Source organism: Phascolarctos cinereus, unplaced genomic scaffold (genome assembly GCF_003287225.1).
Source record: "Phascolarctos cinereus isolate Bilbo 61053 unplaced genomic scaffold, phaCin_HiC Scaffold_4;HRSCAF=312, whole genome shotgun sequence".
In the NCBI taxonomy this organism is placed as follows: domain Eukaryota; kingdom Metazoa; phylum Chordata; class Mammalia; order Diprotodontia; family Phascolarctidae; genus Phascolarctos; species Phascolarctos cinereus.
The window spans coordinates 232,012,858-232,034,338 of NW_027555847.1; the positions used below are offsets into that span (position 1 = coordinate 232,012,858).

The 21,481-nt window shown below is 36.9% G+C and overlaps 1 protein-coding gene across 1 annotated transcript in view; it reads left to right on the forward strand.

Moving 5' to 3' along the window:
• TRPM6 (transient receptor potential cation channel subfamily M member 6) overlaps positions 1 to 21,481 on the forward strand; it is a 197,616-nt gene that overhangs the window by 76,693 nt on the left and 99,442 nt on the right. Inside the window, exons 12-17 of the mRNA XM_021008567.2 lie at positions 1,413 to 1,466; positions 4,393 to 4,533; positions 7,669 to 7,812; positions 11,009 to 11,289; positions 12,599 to 12,827; positions 17,165 to 17,317. Of these exons, the coding sequence (XP_020864226.1) occupies positions 1,413 to 1,466; positions 4,393 to 4,533; positions 7,669 to 7,812; positions 11,009 to 11,289; positions 12,599 to 12,827; positions 17,165 to 17,317 (1,002 nt within the window). The remainder of the gene's footprint in view (positions 1 to 1,412; positions 1,467 to 4,392; positions 4,534 to 7,668; positions 7,813 to 11,008; positions 11,290 to 12,598; positions 12,828 to 17,164; positions 17,318 to 21,481) is intronic.

A 21,481-nucleotide genomic window follows, 5' to 3' on the forward strand; every position in this document is an offset into this window, starting at 1 on the left:
GAAAGAAAATATTTGCAAAATGCTGTCTTTATGTTGAAATGAGCTATCAGTTGACTAAAAGAAATTATTACTAATAACATTGGAGTGTGTTAGGATCTTGTATCACTACTCTTTGACCAGACTTCCCATTCCTTGTCTACTCAGCTGGCCTCTAAACAAGCCATGTGTATAGTCCTGCCTCTGAGACTTTGCTTATGTCATCCTTTTAACTTGGAATGTCCATGCTGTTCCATTGAGCTGATCTAAATCCATCCCTTCTTTCAAAGCACAGTTTTAAGTCCCGTAGCTTCCAATGAAATTTTTTTCCTGAGCCCTGGAAACCTCAGTGCTCTGAAATCCTCTGAATTCTGAACTCCTGCTTATGAACTATCCCCATCCTGTAACATACACTATCTTGAATTTTAAGGATTTTTTAAATCTTTATTTATTTATATATTTTGAGATGTGTGCCTATTTCACCCAGGGGGGAGGTGCTGCATTCACTCACAGCCAATCCCATTGCTAATTGGAATGGAATCTTTGTCTGGCTACATTTCTGACCTGGGCTGCTTTGCTGTTCCTCAGGCAGGCTGGTGGCATTCCTTTTTGGGGGGCTCCTCATAATGGCACTGGACTTAGTTCTAACTGGCTGAATTCACTACACCTCAGAATTCTGAACTCATAGGATCCACGGCTTTCTAGTATCAGAGATTACAGGTGTGAGCTACCGCACCCAACTTTTCTTTCTTTAAATTTAGGCAGGTAGGTGGCACAGGGGAAAGAGTGCTGGACCTGGAGTCAGGAATACTTGTATATGGTCTAGCTTTGTGACCTTGGGCAAGTCACTTAATATCTCAGCCTCTGTTTCCTCATCAGTAAAATGGGCATGATAATAGCATCTTTCTGACAGGGTTGATGTGAGGATCAAATAAGAGAACATATATAAAGTACTTTGCCAGTCTTAAAGTGCTCTATAAATGCAATCTAATATGTATGTTTGTATGTAGATTATATTCAAATTAAGGATAATGTAGATCTGATATTATGTGTTCTTTTCTCTCTCTCAGAACCTATCTCATAACAATGTCCTTCACCAATAGGCAATGAATGAATGTTTATTTATTAATTTATGTATTCAGATAAGCGGTATGAAGAAATTAATATGAAGGGTTAAGTTAAGCAGAACTGTTTGCTCTCTTCTAACATGATTTGTTTCTAGTTTTTAATATATTATTCTTGCTTTAAAATGGTTATTTAATGTAATTATATCAGTACTTATGAAACATAGACCATAGAATCATCAAATTTAAGTGAAGGCCATTGAGAGTGTTTAACATCATTATGTGCAATTTTCCATTATGATAGCATGCTTTTCTTATTGCATATTAATTTAAGGTGTACTGATTTTTAATTCTTCTTCTTCATCATTGCAGAAACAAGGACCAAGCAACATGCTCTTGCATCATCTTGTTCGTGATGTAAAACAGGTAACCGGATGTTCTCCAAGGCCCGAGAAATGCAGAAAATTTCTTAGTATGATGCAGGGTTCACAAGCTTTAGAGCTGGAAAAGATCTTAGGGTTCTAGTCACTCATTCATGTGATTGATGAGGAATCTGAGTTGTGGAGAGAGGTTCAGTGCTTGGCCAAGGGTCAAGGTTTAAACCCTATGCCCCCTTATCCCAGATCTAGCATGCTTTCTAACATACCATGGTGGCAATCATCAGTAAATGCAAAGTTATGTATACTTTGTACAGATTATTTTATACATGATGTTTTCATTTTTTTAAAGGGACTTTGGAAGAAAGACATAGAGACAAACTAAATTTGTTTTTTCATTTACTTTTTAATAGTTGAACCCATTATTTACTTAATCTTTATTGCTTTTATGCTTTTTTAGCACTCATTTCCTTCCTTTGTACCCTGAACTTCTAATTTTATTTACAATAACAAATTAGGGGTGCCTTTGTAAATATGTAATTATTATCCTTCTTTTTTTATAGATCATTGTTTAATACTCTTCCCCCCCCATCTCTTGCTCTATGAAAATTATCTTTCTGAGGTCAAATATGTTGATGGAAACCTCTACTAGATTTTTTTTGTGTTCCGTGGTGAAAGGGATTTGTAAAGGATTATAGTTTGGAGAATTACTGGAAAAAAGGGGTGTCGGTACTATACATATTTGCTTATGGACACATTTTTTGGCTCTGTTATATTGCAATGGTGTTGCTTCAATTCTTCCAGTAAGTATACTAGGTCTTTGTTACATGAAATACCAGAGAAATGAATAAAGCAGGCAAGTAATGTTTAAGACTGTTAGGGGAGAAAAACATAATCTTTTGTTCCTAGTACACAGAGGTAAAAAGAAAGTGGGAAAGATCAATGAAAACTTTTTATATTCCTTTCAGTCATCATGCATCACAAAAGTAGATTGCCTTATGTCTTATTCAATGTAGGTGTATTTTACTTAGAATTTATTTCCGTGGCCACACTTAGATCTCTGTATCCTTTTTTTCCTATTTTATTAAAGATAAATGACAATTTGAAAGCAGAATTTTTTAATTCAGTACTGTCACAGCAAGTAAACTGAATCATTCAGTATTAGGCTTAGTGATCGGATTTATTGGTAAAAACGATTAATTTGCCAAGTAATTTACTTGGCTAATTTATTGACTGGTATGAATTTTCTCTTATTAGCCAAGTACCCCCATTTGTCACAGGTTTATATATCTTGTCAAAGGGCTTTTCAAGAATTTTAAGCAGTTATTTCAGGCTACAAAGTTATAATGTTAACATTTCTAATCAAGGACAAGATGTTTATGTAACAGAAAGAGAAAAGAAGGCAAAGATATATTTTTGGTAGTGTATTGAGATAATCAGCAATATGTAGCTTCAGTATGGACTCCAGTATGAAATAAAGGTGTGGCAAATTGCAAATTAATTAGCAAGCATTTTAAAAGCACTTACTGTGTCCCAGCCACTGCGCCAAATGCTGAAGATACAAAGATGAAAGCGGCCATTAAAACAAACTACTGTACAATGAAAAAAGAGGCATAACTGCATCTAGCCATGTGACGGAAATTGTCGGTATCTTCTGATAGCTTTCAGTATATGTGAGCCTGACCCTTTAATTTGGTCATCAGTTGCTAATGGTCTAGTTATTTCAGCTATGGCCACATTAATTTACGTAAAAGTTTGAGGCTCCAATATTTTTCTATGTGTTCCTACTTTGTGTTCCTATGGCACAACAGAGAAGTGTCAAACCCCAATATGCATTGGCTTTCTTGTTTTACTTTCTTCACATTTCTTTATTTCAGAGATTTCAGAATATGTATTTATTTACTTCTCTTTTTTATTCTGGGCTAAAAATCTATTGACATCTCAGTCAAAGGAGTCAAGCAATATTGCACAATTGTAACTATCATTTGCTCTGTACTCTAGAGAGTACAGGTTCTGTGTATAGAGTATAAGAATCCTGTTTGATGATAGAATCAAGGGGCCCCAAAATTGACCCAAAACAGGATTGTAAAATTCACTGATTATCTTCATGCATTTTTGTCACTTGCTTACTATTATATTTTCCCTATTTCCATATGATATTGGATAATCTCCAACTTCATCAGAACTGATCATCTAACTCTAGTGGGTGAGTCAAACACCCACTGGTTTAAAAAAAAATGTGTTACTCCAGAGAACAGAGGATTTGCCACAATAAGTGCATATGATTGAACCCTATGGATTATTCTGGATTTTTTTTTCACTAATCATTGGAGCCAGAAACCAATAAAAGTTATCAGGATGAGATTGATTTGTTGTTCTAAACAAGAAAAGCATTGCATTCAATAATGACCATAAAAATGATTTCCTAATCTTTTATATACAAAAATATTTGTAGCAGCTCTTTTTGTAATGGCAACTATGGGAGTCTCCATCAGTTGGGAATGGCTAAACAAATTATGGTATATAAATATAATGAAATATTGTTTTGTGAGAAACAGCAAAAAAGACAAAATTAGAGAAACCTGGGAGGACTTATATGCACTGATGCAGAGTGGAATATGGGGGCAGATACTTGAATTTTATTATTCACAATTTAATTATTATAACAAAGGCATCCAGAGGAACCATATTGGGAGTGAATACATACATACACACACACACACATACATTATATATATATATATATATTATATATATATATCCTTGCCTATCTTAAAAAGCAAGCAAACATGTAATTCAGTACATATTCAGGTTACTTGATCAATGCACAATCTATCCTAAAAGTGATTGAATAGGATGATTCACTGCTGTAGTTCACTTGCTTTATAATACAACAGTAGAACAGAGGAGGAAATATAAAGAGAATGAAGAGAGGGGAGAATATATATTGATGTGCTTTAACCTTTGCATTATAGAGCCATACTCCTTCAGACTACAGAATCACACTGATTGATATTGGATTAGTGATAGAGTACCTAATTGGTGGAGCATATCGGAGCAGCTACACAAGGAAGACTTTCAGAGCCCTGTACAATAACCTCTATGGGAAACAAAAGGTAATGTCAATGAAGTAAGTCTGAGTAATGCCTTTGACATTCCTTTGGTGACACTGCCCATAAATAAGGTCAATGTCCTTGGAGGCCATTTTATAGATGAAGACACTGAGGTCTGGCCAAGGAAGTTAGGTTATTTCCTCAGTGTTGCAAGGGTCATGCCGAAGTGGATTATGAACAGAGCCTTGGGACTCCAGGATCAGTACATTTTCCATTACATCATACTATTTCTTCCTGTTGAAAATTCTTCTGGCTGACCTTTCAGTTCTTCTACCTTCTTGACTCCTGTGACTTCTGTCCCCACTTTATCTCAGCTATCTACAGGGGTGGTTATTGCCCCAAACTCTTCCACCTCCAAGACTGTCAACTCTGAAATCCCCTCTCTTATCACAATCTATTCCTAGCCCATCGCCTCACTATTACAGAAACCAAATTTCATCTTCATTTGACTTTTATTCCCAACGTGCCTTATAGTTTTCCTAGTTTATCAGTGTGCTTCTGATTTCACTTCTTTCCTCATACTCTCCTCTATGGTAAGAAATTTCAATAATATGAAGTCCTCTTCGCTTAAATCCCTGGTCCTCTGGCTTGTTGTTCAATTGTTTCAGTCATGTCTGATTCTTTATGACCCCGTATTGGAGTTTTCTTGGCAAAGATACTGGAGTGGTTAGGGCATTTTCTCTCCAGCTCATTTTACAGATGAGGAAACTGAGGCAAACAGAGTTAAGTGACTTACTCAGGGTCACATAAGCAGGAAATGTCTGAGGCCAGATTTTAATTCAGGTCTTCCTGACTCCAAAGTGTCATTGCCAAACTGTCAGGGAATACTCTTTGAACCACCTTTGCTAGAGGCATTACATTTAATCTTAGTGGGACCTTCACTGCTGAATGAAATTTTAAAAAATTGTCTCCGCTTCCCTTTCACATACCTCATAGGAGTTGTTCCAAACCTTTTTCTCACTCCTTGAGGCCCCCAGTTCTGCCTCGATTTTTCCACAGATATTTTTATGTCTTGCTTTAATAAGAAGATTGAAGCTGTCTGTTATAAGATCTCCCTCCTCATCTCCCTCCCATCATGCACCTCTTTGTCTTCATCTATCCTCTTCTCGGTCTCCATTCATCTGGTCCTAGAACATTAGATGGTTTTCCACTTTGCCGAGGCTGACCCTTCCCTCATTTCCTTCATCTCATCCTCTCTCATCTCTTTTGAAAGTCTGCCTCATTAACCAGTCCCCTTACTCCTCTTCTCTTTGTCTTTGCTTCTCTGTCTCTTTCTCTGTTTTTGTCTGTCTCTGTCTCTTGCTCTCTCATCTGGCTCTTTCCCTTGTGTTTATTAACACACACAAGTCTCTCTGTACTAAAAACATGCTTTTCTTGATTCCTCCCAAGCTACCATTCTGTTTCTCTCCTCCCCTTCATTATTAAACTTCCAGGAGCAGTAGTATACATTATTGCCAGTTATATTTGACTCAAACTTTCACAACCCCACTTCAGTCATTAACAGAAACAAAACAAAACAAAAGCTATTACCTTGAGTTTGCTAGGAGCAGTATTATGGAATAAAGAGAACCTTGGTCATGGTGTGAGCCTTAGGGAGTTAGCCTTGTAGGATCTTTCCAGCTCATTAAAGGGTGGAGATTGGCAGAGGAAAGTGATGTTTGATATATTTTCCTATGCATGCTTATGCCTTCCAGGGCAAGTTCACCTGTGTCTCTGTTCTAGACATGGGAGAATCTAGTCAGAACTGGAACTGAGATGTGGTTGTACTTATTGCTATCACTGAACTAGCAACAAAACCTAAGAGTCAGGGAATAATAAGGTTGGAAAAAACCCTAGAGAGCATCTAATTCAAATTCCTTATTTTACACATTGAAAACCTAAGGCCAAGAAAGAAGAGACTTGCTCAAGGTCACATGGGAAATACCAGAATTAGGACTAGATCCCAGATTTTCCTTCAAAGATTTTTGGATCTTGTCTATTGCTTATAAACTGGGATAATGATGATTGTCCTAATGGATTATGTTTGGGGTCCCAATTGGTAAATTGGAGCCATGAGAAGAGTCTAATCCCTTCATTTAAAAGATGAGACACTGAGGCCCAGAGAGATTAAATAACTTGTCCAGTGTCCCACACTAGCAGGTATGACAGAAAGGATCGAAACTTGAGTCACTTAGCCTTACTGGGCCACAGTTTTCTCATTTGCAAAATGAAGGGATTAGACTAACTGCCTTTCAGTTTTAGACCTGTGATCTTAAGACTTTTTACTGAGTACTCTTTCTGCTATACTATACTATAGGCCACTGAAATTGCTTATGTTAAATTTTTCATGCAGTCAAGGAATGTGGATTTCAATGAATTATTATTGCACGTAATCACTGAACTGTGCAAGCTATGTTATATTATCCTTTTCTTCCTTGATCTATAATACTTGGTGTCTAATTAAAAAAATGCAAAGCATAAACCTTCATGAAAATGAACAAAATGGCAAGTGATTTAGAATGTTAAGTATTTTTATTTTGTACACTTTGACGCAATTTTATTTTTGCTTTTCTTGTTAATGAAAAACCAAACCAAACAACCCCCAGCCCTCACATACTGAAGCTGAATGAAGTTGCCATAGGGTTCCTGCATCTAGATTTTAATGGTGACGCTGTATAACCCCTGGAGAAATACCAGTACCATTCTAACTTAACCTTGGAGCTGCTTGTGCACAGGATTTTTCTCTTATCAGAACTTTGAATCTTGATGACATTTTCTGAAATTGTTCCAGCTATGGAACTTCCATTGATGTTAATGTGAGTTTCCACATTGAGAGAAGGCATAGAATATGTAAGAGGGCATAAGAGTGGAATTATTTCCTGGGATTTTAAAGAAAGAACTTTGTGGTTTCTTAAGAAGTGGATAATGTTTTGTTCTGCCAGGTACATTCAGCTCTGGGGAAATTCAATATTAATCATGGATGAGAAAGTGAGCCAGTCACTGGTTTACAGGATGGAACTTCATCTAGATGGTATTCAATTTCTAGGATAATCCAGAAATGAAATACTTATTGGCAACACTTTTATCTCAACCCTTTCCTTGTTTTGTCTTTCCAAACAACAACAACAACCATCATGGCTAACTGAACACAATAATTAGAGAGTGAGCAGCCTTGTCCAGAACTTTTCTCATCCTTCCCTTCGACGGATCAGTCATTCAGTTCTTTCAGGAAGCTGGGGTGGATCTGCTGAAAATGCTTTGCATTCCCAGTTCATTAGAACAGCACAACCGTACAAACTCAAGGTATCATCTTTAAATAATATACATATTTATATATTTTGTTTTTATGTTACCTACATTTCCTACTGTATCCCTGCTTCATCTCCTCCCAAAGTGTCATCTTTTGTAATTAAGAAAGACAAAAAAAAGTTCTACAAAATCAGTCAGTCAGCAAACATTTATTAAGCACTTGCTGTATGCCAGGCACTGTGCTAAGAACTGAGGATTTGAAGGCAAAAACCTAGTCCCTTCCCTCAAGGAGTTCACACTGTAATAAGGAAGACAACATGGAAGCAACTATCAACCTATATCCATATCTTTATCTATATTTATATCTACATATTTGCGGTAAATGGTAGGTAATGTCAGAAGGAAGGAATTTGCAGTAGGGGGAGGGGGAGAGAGAGGGAAAAGCTTCCTGCAGAAGGTGGGATTTGAAATGATTCTTGAAGGAAGCCAGGGAATCTAGTAGACAGTGGGAATTCCAGGTATGGGGCACAGCCAAAGAAAAAGTGTCCTGCTAGGAACAAGAAAGCAGCTATTGGATTACAAAGTATGTAGGGGGGAGTGGGATATAAGGAGACTGGAAAAATAGGAAAGGTTGAAGTTCTGAAGTGCTTTAAATGCCTAACCTCAAGCATTTTTATTTGACTTTAAAGGTAACAAGGAGCCATTGGACTTTACTAAGTAAAGGAGTGACATGATCAAGCTTGTACCTTAAAAAAAATCAATTGATAAACATTTATTAAGTATCTATTATATTACTGGCACTGTGCCAAGGATACAAAGGGAGGTACTAGACAGTCTCTGCCCTCAAGGGGCTTAAAAATCTAATAGGGCGAGAGGACAATAAGTTTTTTGCTGGCACTCAGATTTTGTTCAGGAAATTCTTAATTGAACAAAAAAATCACCTTTACCAAATGATCCAATTTTCGGATTCAGAGTAGGAGAAAGTTAGGTATGTTCACAAGTTTTGCATGTAACTGTGATAGTCCTAAAGTGCAAGTGACTACCCTCCTCACTAAACTCCAATCATTCTCTCTTGCCTCTAGAATCACATGTAGACTCTTTTGTTTGGCATTTAAAGCCCTTCTCAGTCTGTCTCCAGCCTATCTTTCCAGATGGCATTACTGGTCTCTTCCTTTCCTGGCTTCACATGCTCTGTGATGGCGCAGCCAAATGGATTTCCTTGATGTCCTTCACACATGACATTTCATTTCTTATCTTGGTGCCTCTGAACTTGGAATGTGCTGTCTCCTTCCTTACCTCCTCTTTAGCTTCCCTCAGAGTTTAGCTCAATTGTCATCTAAATGAGCCCTTTCTTGACCCTCCCAGCAATCAGGACTTCCTCATATACACCATTTATTTGGCAAATATTTTGTGTCTACATATTGTCTTCCTGATGGAAAGTAACAGTTGAAGGAATGCTTCATTTTGGGGTTTGTTTCTGCAGAATCTAGCAAGCCCTTGGCATACAGCAGGAGCTTAATAAATGCTTGCAGATTGATTGGTTAATTGACACATGATTCAGAAGCTATACTGTGCTTTTTCCCTTATTTTAACAGTAAGGAAAGTCTTGTTGGTGCCCACAGAAACATAACCTTTCATAACATTGTCTTAACCTATACTTTGGTTACTTTTCCCTTTGGTTACTTACCCTCCTAACTCTTTCTGTTGACTCAAGAGTGACTCAAGGAGGAAGTTCATTAACTACTCCTGAAAAAACCCCAACAAAACCAAAACAAAACGCAACCCCCACTGAGGTTTTTATTCATTGTCAGCCTAGGATAGCCTCCTCTCCAAAGGCAGTTGAGGAGGGAGGCCCTCCTCTTACCCACAAACCTTAGGTTTTGACTTATTGTCCTCTTTAAGCCTTCCCTGAATGTTAACTTTTAACTTGATTTCCCCCTTATAAAAGTATTGAGGGCAAGAGCATATGCAAGATGATTTGTTTTGGGCTGTCTTCATTAGTCCAATCTTTACTTCTAGGGGTCAACCCAGTTTGGAGATATTCTCTCTCTGTCTTCTGTCTATCCATCTATCTATTATCTATCTGTCTATTTATCTATCTGTCTGTCTGTCTATCTATCTGTCTGTCGGTCTGTCTATCTATTTATCTATGTATTTTGGCTCTTAGCCTTGAGCTGAAAGAACCTTTCGTATTTCTGTAGTTAAAAATGCTTTTTGTTAAAAGTTACCTCTAGGGAAGAAAAAAGAAATTTATTGCTTATCACTGTGGATTAGCATAATTTCCATTGAATTGAAGGAAAGGAAAGAAACTATTTAGAATTTTTGCCGTAATTTCAACACTGAGGAATAAAGTGAATTTGTTGTTAATCTTTAATATCATTTATAAGATTTTCTTTCTTAGGAAGCAGTACAAAGACATTTTTCTGTATGTCTCAATGAAATTTCAGAGAGTAGAAAAGTATTTTGTGTTTTTTCAGTTCTCCTTGATGTTTTGGCTATTGAATACAGTCAAATCTTATTCAGTGGTTGATGAGACTCTAGTTTGTATATTATCCATTCCATCCTCCCTCCCACTTAGTATCTTTTCTCTACTCCTGTGTTTTTAATAAATGAGGAAAATTTTCAGAGCCTTATAAGGTGGCCTCAATAAGAGAAGTTTCAGTAACACTCCTAACATCATCATTGGAGATTTTATTATTCTTATTGATGGCCTATCTAACCCCATACCTCTTATTTTTTCATCAATCCCCAACTACTTAAAGAAACTATGTTTAGATTGTTTCCCTGATCTATATCACCTAAATTAGGAAGAAGGCAAAAAAAAAAAAGTAAGCAGAGTAAGAGGATAGACAGGAAGCTCCAGTTATTGGATTGGATGTGGTTAGCAACTTTGGTGAAGTTTTTGTAGGAGAAAATGTTGGAATTGTTGACAGAGATGGTATTTGGAGACTGTGATTTTTACCTCTGTAATATGATATCATTTTGGTTTGCTACCATGAATACTTGGAAATAGCATGGGTGGATAGTAGATTTATTTCACATCCCAATCTCGATGCATTTCATAGAAAACGGAACAGGCTGATTTACCAGTTTTAAATGGTGGTCATTACTTTCCTGAGGCACTGTGATGCTCTGCTTTTTTAGTTTCTCTTTACCAAACCCAGGAATATCATCAGTTCAGAGCTCTATACTGCAAACATCATGTGAATCCAAATAGGCAGGAACTCATTCATAGTTTGCCTACCAACAGGACAAGTCAGTAAGCCTTCATAAAACAAGAAAGAAGTCAAAGGAAGGGCAAAATTTACCAGAAGACCCAGATTCTGCTGGCTTTATTTACCCTTATAATGACTTGCTGGTTTGGGCAGTGTTGATGCAAAGACAGAAGATGGCCATGTTCTTCTGGCAGCATGGAGAGGAGGCCATGGTTAAGGCAGTGGTTGCCTGCAAACTGTACCAGGCAATGGCACAGGAAGCCGAGGAGAGCAACATACTGGATGGAACCTCAGAAGAATTAAACAATTACTCAAAGTAAGAGGTCTCTCTTCACCTTATAGTAAACTTTGACAATACTTAGTACATTTTTTTCTGTCTTTCAACTTCAAACTCCAAAAATAAGCATTCATACTGTTATGTATTTTTTTAACCTTTTTGTTATTATCAGGGTCTTCAAATATCCCAAGGTAGTATGTTTTGGCTCATTCTACCAATGAAGAGGCAATATGGGTCAGTGGAAAGAGCGCAGAATTTGGAGTCAAAATCTAGACTTTGCCACTAAGTAGCTATGTGACTTAGCCTGGTCACTGAAGCTCTGTGGGCCTTAATTTTCTTATTTAAAATTAGGGTCCTATACTAGATGACCTCTCAAAATCCCTTTAACTCAAAACAACTTTGTAATTCCAAATTAGAAGCAATCATTCTTCATATGGGGAAACCATAGGTGTGAGAAAAATAAATAAATTACATTATACAAAAGGTTGGAGGATAATGTTGGTGTGATGTGTGAGGGAAAAGATAAGCTCTTTGTTTTATGATCCTTGTTGCCATATCTTCAGGTTGTTGTGATGAAGTAAAAAGGAGACCTGATGGAGAAAACAAACTGTCCTCAATGGAAACAAATGTATTGTCATTCTCAATATATGCTAAAAGTTTCTGAGATGGAAGAGCATCTGTATACAAAGAACAATGGCATTTATAGATAAAAACACAAAATCCTAGGGCTGAGGAGGTATACTAGCTTATCTCCCTACCTTTATGTGGGACCATGATAACTATTTCAAACAGATAATAATTTATTAAATTTTGAAATGCCTTAATGGAAAGTGATTCTACAACTTTCCTTTGTAATTTGTTCCCAGTGTTTAGGAGTCTTTTTTGTTGAGGGCAGCTTTCTTTGATTTCTCATGGGTCCTTACTAGGTTGGTCAAGGGGAAGGAGCTGCTACCAGTTCCCATCCCTGTGGGCCAGCATGAGCATTTGTGGAAGAGCGTAGGGCCATAAGCATCTCTCCATCTTTTCCTTTTTCTTGCTCATGAACTTAATCATCAGTCTCAGTATTCAGAGAAATAAGAAAAAAAAGCTCATTCCTTTGAAAAGGTTAGGTAACCTCAGCTAAAACTACATTTCTTAAGCTATAGCTTAAATTTTTTTTCATTTTGTCCTATATGGAGAATAGCTAGTCATTATCCCCTGTGTAATAATCTCTCACCTATCTAAAGGCTTTTAAATTTCCTTTGGCAAACTCTTTAAACCCAATAAAACTGACCTTTAAGTCTTTCTAAATCTTTAACTCATTTTAGGACTCTGATTCATGTTTTTCCATATTGTTCTTGCGAAATAGAGAGTTTGGTCAGCTTGCTCTGGATATATTGGAAAAAGCATTTAAGAAGAATGAGAGAATGGCCATGAAGCTGTTGACCTATGAACTGAAAAACTGGAGTAATTCCACTTGCTTGAAACTGGCTGTGTCTGTGGGTCTACGACCTTTTGTTTGTCACACTTGTACTCAGATGTTACTGACTGATATGTGGATGGGATGCCTGAAAATGACAAAAAACTCATCAATAAAGGTAATTTTGTATCCCTGTGAAAATAATAATAATAATAATAATACCTTAATTATGTTACTTACATCTCAAAGTATTTTCATGTATGTGATCTCATTTGATCTTTATAACACAACCCATGGATGTAGGTATTTCCGATGCTATCCCCATTTTACAGGAAAAGAAACTGAGGCTCAAGAAGGCTAGATGTTTCAAATAAGGTCACAGCTAATACATAGCTTTGTAAGTAAGTAGTAAGTTAGGACCTCATTTCAGTACATTTTTTTTTAATTCCCTGCCTCTTTCCCTACATTATTCAGTCTGTTTCTTGGGTTTTCTCATCTCTAAAATGCCGTGTCCTATATTCCTCGAGGGATGTTTGAAGGTCAAAAGTTAGATGTAAAATCACTATGAAAATGCACAATCACTGTGCAAATGATGGTTAAGTTTTTTTTTTTAATAGACGCTACCTTAATCCTGATCTTACGTTTTGTTTATTTGTTTGTTTTGCCAACCTGCCAAGCCTCCCTGGGAGCTAAACAACAGAAAACAAAATGAAATTTACAATATTTTCTACTCACTAATTATACTATATTTTGCTTTGCATGAATATATTACATTGTCCAAAGCCTCACCTTTTCACCCAACTGATCATCTCCAACATCCCAGCCCACTATAACTCAAGGCAATTATAGCCTGGAATTTTTAAGGATAATTTAACCAAGTCTTAATTACAGTTGGCCTTCAATTTTCCACCCTGGCCTTGAGCTTTATTGCATGGTTGAAATTAATAAACATTTGTTATTGAGTTCAGTGAAAAAGACAAATAACAACCTTTATAATCTACACAACACTCTTTCCTCCCCTTCCTTTATTTTCTCTTCTCTTCCTGTTTCCCTAATTTCTTCTTTGTCATCATCATCATCATCATCAGATAGCTAGCATTTTTATAGCACTTTAAGGTTAACAAAATCCTTTAAATATTATCTCATTTTATCTTCACAACAGTCTTGTGAGTTAGGTGCTATCATCCCCATTTTGCAGATGAGGAAACTGAGGCTAAGATAAGTGACTTACCCTGGATCACACAGCTAAGTAAGTGTCTGAAATGGGATTCATACCTGTATTTCTCTAACAAAGTCTAACACTATCTTCTGTGCCGCCTGCTGCCTCGATACAGGTCTGCCTTGTTTCCTTTTGTTGTTAGAAGCTGACAGTAAATGTCATCACACAGTGAGCCAGGGTTATTAGTTTGGCATGATAACAATAATAATTGATATAATTTATATAGTGCTGTAAGACTTCAAATTACTTTATAAAATGTTATCTCATTGGATTCTCAAAACAATCCTGGGAGGCCGATGATATTGTTACTCTCATTTTACAGGTGAGAAAATGGAGACAAACAAAAGTTAAGTGACTAGCCCAAGGTCACACAGCCAGGAAATGTCAGAGACTGGTTTTGAACTTAGTTCTTTCTGACTTTACTGCATCAACTAGTTGCTATATCATAGCTAAAGCTGTGGAGGCAGCTGAAGTGCATTGAACTATACTTTTTACTAGCCAGTATTTTAACTAGTCAAATAAATAACTTATTTTCTGATTCATTAGTGGTTGGACTCTGTGTGTGTTGAATCTGAGTTTGGAAAGAGCATTAAGTTCTCTTGGGTAGTAAAATTCTTAGCTAATGAGGACAAATTTCAGAAAGATCTTAAAAATGAGCTTAATTCTAAGAAAATAGAGGAAGATGTTTAGATAAAAAATAATCCATATCATCAGAATCCAGTAGCAAGACAAAGGTCAAGATGAGTGGGGATGGCCCAGGATGAAGTGGGTGGCCTTGGCCTTTCTAAATTAAGGTCTTTCCCAGTTCTTAGTTTGTCCGAAGCCACACCCACTCAATGACTAGGGGCTAGGTAAGAATTGAGACAAAATATGGTCCAATTTACAGTCCCAAAGATGTCAGTCAGGAAGGGGAGACCCTTAGAGTTTCTGGCCTGAAAAGAAACCAATTGCTATTTACACTTATTCTGTGCCAAAAAACAGTGAGCCTCAGAGGTTTGGACTAGGCTTATTATTATTATTATTGGCCATTCAGTGAAAACCAGAATGATTTAGGTTTAGCTGGGAGGATGGGGGATGGTGTTCTGAAGAAGATGGGACTAGAGCTGAGATTTGACAGAAATCCAGAAAACCCAGAGGTGGAGGTGAGTAGGCATGGCTTTCCAGGCCTGAGGTATAGCCCCTGCACAGGCACAAATAAAAGATGAGGTATTGTGTTTAAGGAAGTCCTTTAAATCTGAATCACCCAAATGGGATCACCAGTCGTCTTGACCTTTGTCTTGCCACTGGTCTCTGATTACTCTGGAGGAGGCAGTGAGGTTGACGTGACTTTGCCCAGCTTTACCTCACTCAAATACAATTCATGTGCAAGTCAAGACATCATTATCATGATGTCATTGATCCTTTTTGAGAATGAAGGATGGACAACAATCACAACAACAATCCTATCATAGTGATGAGGTGAAAGGATCAGAACTAGTCCTGGTAATTGGGTTTTGGAGTTATCGTAGACTGTGCTCTGAAGACACTGCCCAGCGACCATCTGTGACCCCAAAGGCCAACACAGCATTAGGAAGAGGATAAACCAAAACAGAAACATGTAATCCTCCTCTACATAAAACCATAATATGTCAATAGGGAGAATATTACACCTTGTTCTATACTCTACATTAAAAAAAAAAAAGCAAACCAAAAATAACAACCCTAACTCTCAAAAGTAGCAAAATTAGAGAAATTCTTGCATGGAAAGTCAGACTGGAAAAAAAAATCTTACTCCTTGAAAGATGAAGATTGAGAGTGAGATTTAGCTATAAGCTAATACAGTATACAGGGTATGAATAAGATTACCCTTCATTCAAAAAGTATTTTGCATCTACTCTGTGGGAAGGTAAAAGGTTTTGGATTGTAGTGGATATAAAGGTGACCTCTGAGTTAGGACAATCTGGGTTCAAGTCCTATCTCTGACATATATTGCCTGTGTCGTCCTGTAAAGTAAGTCATTTCACCTTCTAGTGCTCCAGGGAACTAAACTATAGGTTGCAAGTCTGCATTGGGAGAAGAAATTTCCTTACTGATAATTGCCCATATCCTTGAAATTACAGATCCTAGTCAGGAAAAAAGATCCTAGGTTCTTAGGAGACAAAGAAAAAATAAAAGCAGTTCCTGTCCTCAAGAAGCTTATGTTTTGCTTTATTTTTTTCTCCACTAAATTCCAGAATAACTGTGTAAGTTTTTACCCTGAGTTTTGTCATATGCTAAATGATACAGTTTGAAAATAATAGTTTTTAGAAAGCTTTAGAGAAATTCATGGGTATTAATTCATTTAGGTAGGTCAAAGGATATTTGGGGTCAAAGTCATGGAAGAAAACCATGCCTTTCTTCAACAAATCCATTAGATTGTAAGCTCCTTGTGGGCACAGACTGTCTTTTGCCTCTTTTTTGTATCCCTAGTACTTAGCATAGTACCTGACACATAGTAGCCACTTAATAAATATTGATTGATTGATTAATTGCACACATCCCTTGGTGCTGCTATCAGAAAAAAACAATGATCTGGATGACATTTTGTACTATATGTTCATAATGGTATTAGAGATTGTAATGGAAGCCATGTATTACTTTAGAAAGGGTCCTGTGTTTAGAATTGGAAGACTTTGCTTCTAGGCCAGGCCAGGGAGTTCCTTTTTCTTTGATCTTGTTTCTCAGGCATCGTAAGCACTTTGACCTACAAGGCAAAGAAAGATGCTCCTCAATGGGGCAAGTTTCAGAAGTAATCTGGTTTTAGTTCTGATGATAGAAAGGGCATTGATTTTGGGGTTTTCCAAACAATGTAAAATTCATAAATGAAATAATACTATCTTGTAAAAGACGAAAAGAAAAAAATCTTTTTAAAAGTCCATTTAGTAACAGTGTGATCTTGGATAAGTTATGTGGCCTTGATGAGCCTCAGTTTCCCCATCTATAAATCAGAGATAACATTTGCACTACCTTACTTAGAGGGAGCAGTTGTGTGTTTGTAAATTGGAAAGTGCTGTAGAAATGTGAGCTAAAGATAACTAGCATTTATGTAGTGATTTAAGGTTTGAAAAATACCTTACATATATTATTTTTTTGATCCTTATATATCCCCATTTAATAGATGAGGCCCAGAATGACTGTGACTTGAACAGGGTCACATAACTAATATAACATAACTTGAACTCAGATCTTCCTGAATCAAATCCCAGTGCTCAAGCTACTATGCCACCTATAATGCTATTTTGGTGTTTTATCAGTTTTTCTGCTTTTTTTTTTTAAAGGTCATCATAAGTATCATTTTACCCCCCACCATACTGATGTTAGAATTCAAAAGCAAGGCAGAAATGTCGCATGTTCCTCAGTCACAGGACTCCCAGTTTACACGGCATAATGGTGACCAGAGTTCCAACAGTACCAAAGAAAATATCTCAGTGGTAAGTTTGGGATGGAAATGAATTGAATTCTCACAAGAGTGGTGTTTTCCCTCCCCACAACCTCCACCCCTACCCCCAACCCCAGCCCTTTTTATGACTTAAAGTTAATCAGAACTCTGTTAACCAAAACTTCTCAGCTTTGGCTGAGGGATTATATATATTCATAATAATGATTCCAAGGAAGGGCAATGCCTTCTAAATCTTGAGCTATACTGAACATAACAATATTTTTGTGTCTCCCATCCTACTCCAACCAGGATTCCAGTTGAAAATTTGTAGTTGTTTGGGTATTGTATATATAATAATTGTGAATACAAATATTATACTAATCAGAATGTGCCGTGTTCTAGTCATGATAAAGAGCTGAATGTTTTTCATATCTAAGTAGTTAAGCTTGACTTTCCTTTTGCTGTGTGATTGGCAGAAGGGATTGCTTTAACACTTCTGAGTAACCATTTCTGGACTACTTGATTACAGAATCATAGATTCATACTTTTTGTTGGTGTCTTCTCCATTCCAGTCGTACAAACATCTGCATTTGTTTTAGTCTAGGAATACTGTTGGTCTTTCTCAATCTTTATTCATATCAGTGCTTTCCCCCTGAGATTTCTCCAATGTAATTCTATCTATATTTTGTTTCTGTCTGTATTATGTGGGTTTTTTGTATATTGTCTTGCCCTTGGACTGTGAGCTCCCTGAGAGCATAGCACAGTGCCTGGCACATAATAGATGCTTAATAAATGCTTTGTGACTTGCCTTGTCTTTATTTTGTATCCCAGATGGACTCACCTTTTTAACTTACACTGCCACTCACCTCATTTTAGTCCATCATCTTAGGGGGATTCACCATCTTGCTTTACTCATATTCTTTATATTGAAATTCTTGGCTTTGTTGTTGTTCAGTTATTTGGTCGTGTCTGTCTCTTCGTGATTCCAAGTACCATAGTGCTCTAGATTCCATCCTCCACTATCTCCCAAAATCTGTCCAAGGTCATGTTCATTACTTCCATGATACTATCTATTCATCCTCTGCTGTCTCCTTTGCCTTTTGCCTTCAATCTTTCCCAATATCAGGGTCCCTTCAGATGTTATCTACCTTTGAGAGGATAGTAAGCATCTTCTTTGACATTTAATGCCTTTGGGGCAGCTAGGTGGCTCAGTGAATAGAGTACCAGCCCTGGAGTCAGGAGGACCTGAATTCATATGCAGTCTCAGATCAGACACTTGACACTTAGTAGCTATGTGACCCTGGGCAAGTCACTTAACCCCAATTGCCTCTCCAAAACAAAACAAAATAAGACATTTAATGCCTTTAAATCTTGCATTAAAATGTATTTGTTATATTATATACTATAATTATATCATATATAATTATTTTATGTCTTACGTACTATAGGATAATATAATTATAATTAATTATATATATAATTATAATAATATAATAACTTATTGTACAAATTAGGACCAGACAAGGCCCAGAGATTCCTTGTGTAGAGTCTGGCCCCAACACAAAGTCCCAAATTGGGAAGTGATTTGGAAGACAGAATTATCAAAAAAAGACTCCCCAAATAAAGAGCTATTGTAGTGATAGACCTGCCCAAGATACAAACACAAAAGAGAATGACTGCACATCTGTAAGCAAAACCTCGTAGAAGTCACTGGTGATGGTAGAAGAAAGGCAAGTAAGCATTACCGTTTTTACAACCCCCTCCCCCCCCGAAAAATGTCATTAACCTGGAGCCGTCCAGGACTAAGAGGGGTCTCATGGATCTATACCAGCAGGATGACTTTGAAACTCACAGGTCCTTAATTCCTGTAGACCTTGGTTCCTACTCCTTATGCTCCAGAAATCTTTTTTTTTTGGGGGGGGTAAAGCAATCGGGGTCAAGTGACTTGCCTAGAGTCACACAGCTAGTAAGTGTCATGTGTCTGAGGCCAGATTTGAACTCAGGTCCTTGAGACTCCAAGGCCAGAGCTTTATCCACTGTGCTATCTGGCTGCTCCATGTTCCAGAAATTTTACTCTCCCTTCTCCTTTTTTCTTATTTCCACAGGTGATGGAGGAGAGGGGAAGGAAAGTTCCAGATCTTATAGTATGGATGTTGGGGTCAGAGAAAGGGTATTACTAGCATCCTAAATTGGAATGTTGTATAGCAATTCTGTAGAAATATTATTACACATTAGGTGGTAGAGTATTGTACTTTGGATACTTCATGGGTTAAATAATGAGACAATACGATATAGCCACATGTAGCTTTTTGAGTTTTACAAGGCACTTTTTTACAATAACCTTGTTAGGTAAGGAAATACATACACTATTACAGTTGAGGAAACTGAGGCACAGTGGGGTTGAGTGACTTGCCATGATAGTAATAAAATTAATAAAATAAAAATAAATCAATAAAAAAAATAAAAACAGCTAATAAATATTAGAGTTGAGTTTCAGAACCTTGACTCTTGACTCCATATGCATTGCTCTTCACTGTACCATGATTGTGTTAGTTGCCCAGAAAACCTTCTGAGTCTTCTGGGTTCCAAGCATGTGTTTATATTTTAAAAAATTTTTATTTGATGTAAGCATTGGAGTTGTTTCTTCTGAATTTTACTCCAATCTGCATGCATACACACACACACACACACACACACACACACACACACACACACACACACACACACACACGTTTCTTTTCTGCTTCCTGGAGAGTTACTACAAATAAAGTAGGTACATGTTAACTGGCTCCTAAGACTTTTTTGAAGAATGCTAGGCACACTTACTTCTTGTGGTGCTGGGCTAGTAAAGTCAATTAAGACTGAGATATTTATAGGTTAGATACATTATTACATTACATTGTTACATTAAAGACTGTAATTATTTGTAGTAGAGATTTATGCAATTTAGCTAAAACAGTCTAGGAGGATTGGTATTTACCTTTCTTGTAATAAGTCCTTCAAATATAAGAGTCACTCTTTGCTTCTCAGACATTCTGCTTAGATTATGTTAATTTTGTGCTTAGTATCCCTTGTACTTCACACAATAAAGGATTTGTTGAAATCAACACCAAAGAAAGCTATTTAAGGGTGTATAATGGCAAAGAAAAATGTATTTGCATTTTCTTTCAAGTGTTAAGCAAAGAGCGCTTTCTGAGTGTGTGTATGGGAAACTACTAGGCACCTTCTCAAACTCCATTTCTTTCTCAAGAGAGAAAAACCTTTGGCAGATGTGAGGAGAATGCTGGGAAGCCAGATTTTCCACCAAGTGGTTAGTCTCTCAGGACTCTGAGGCTGAGAATTGCTCAGAAATGACTCCTTTCTTGAATGGCAATTAAACTTGCTTGCACAGATAACAGATATGACACACTTCCCCAAACTCCTTGAATAATTGAAATTTGGTTGTAATATAACTGTGTTCATGTCCAGGCTTTTCTGGTTAGGGTTGGGACTTCACTAGAACACAGAACACAAAAACAACCAAGTAGCAACTAAATAGTTCGAACAGTCATCCTTGTTTGTCATCATGGAAACACCATCTTCAATTTAGCCTAATCATTGTAATAGGATTTTGATTTTGTTTTTTGCTCATGTCAATATATGACAAAAGGAAAAAGTCGGCTAAGGAACTTTAATACTAAAATTAAAAACACTGCATTATACTGATGTCTCTTTAAAGTGAAAGAAAATTGTTATAACCCAAAAGAAAATATGAAATCATGCTGTAGTTTCTTCTTTCAAGAGAAAGAGGGAGAGTTCTTAAAAAGAAATAGAGTGTAAAACAGTGAAAAGAATGCTGTTGACTTTTTAAAAAATAAATTGACAAAGTATTTTTTTCCCAACTAGTTAGCATTTATTTTCTTTCTCTCTTTTCCCTTCCTCGCTTCTCTCCATGGAAACAAAAACAAGCAAACAACCGACCTAAAACAACAACAACAACAACAAAGGCCTTGTAAACATATGCATAGTCAGACAAAGCAAATTCACACATTGGCTGTGTCCAAAAATGTGTTTCTCATTTTGCATCTTGAGTGCATCACTCCTTTGTCCAGAAATGGGTAGCATGTTCTGCTACCTCTGGGAGTCAGGGGACTAAGGTTCAAATGTTGACGCTGATTCTGAGTACCTGTGTGATGTTAGGTCAGTTACCAATTTGGGCTCTTAGTTTCTTTATCTG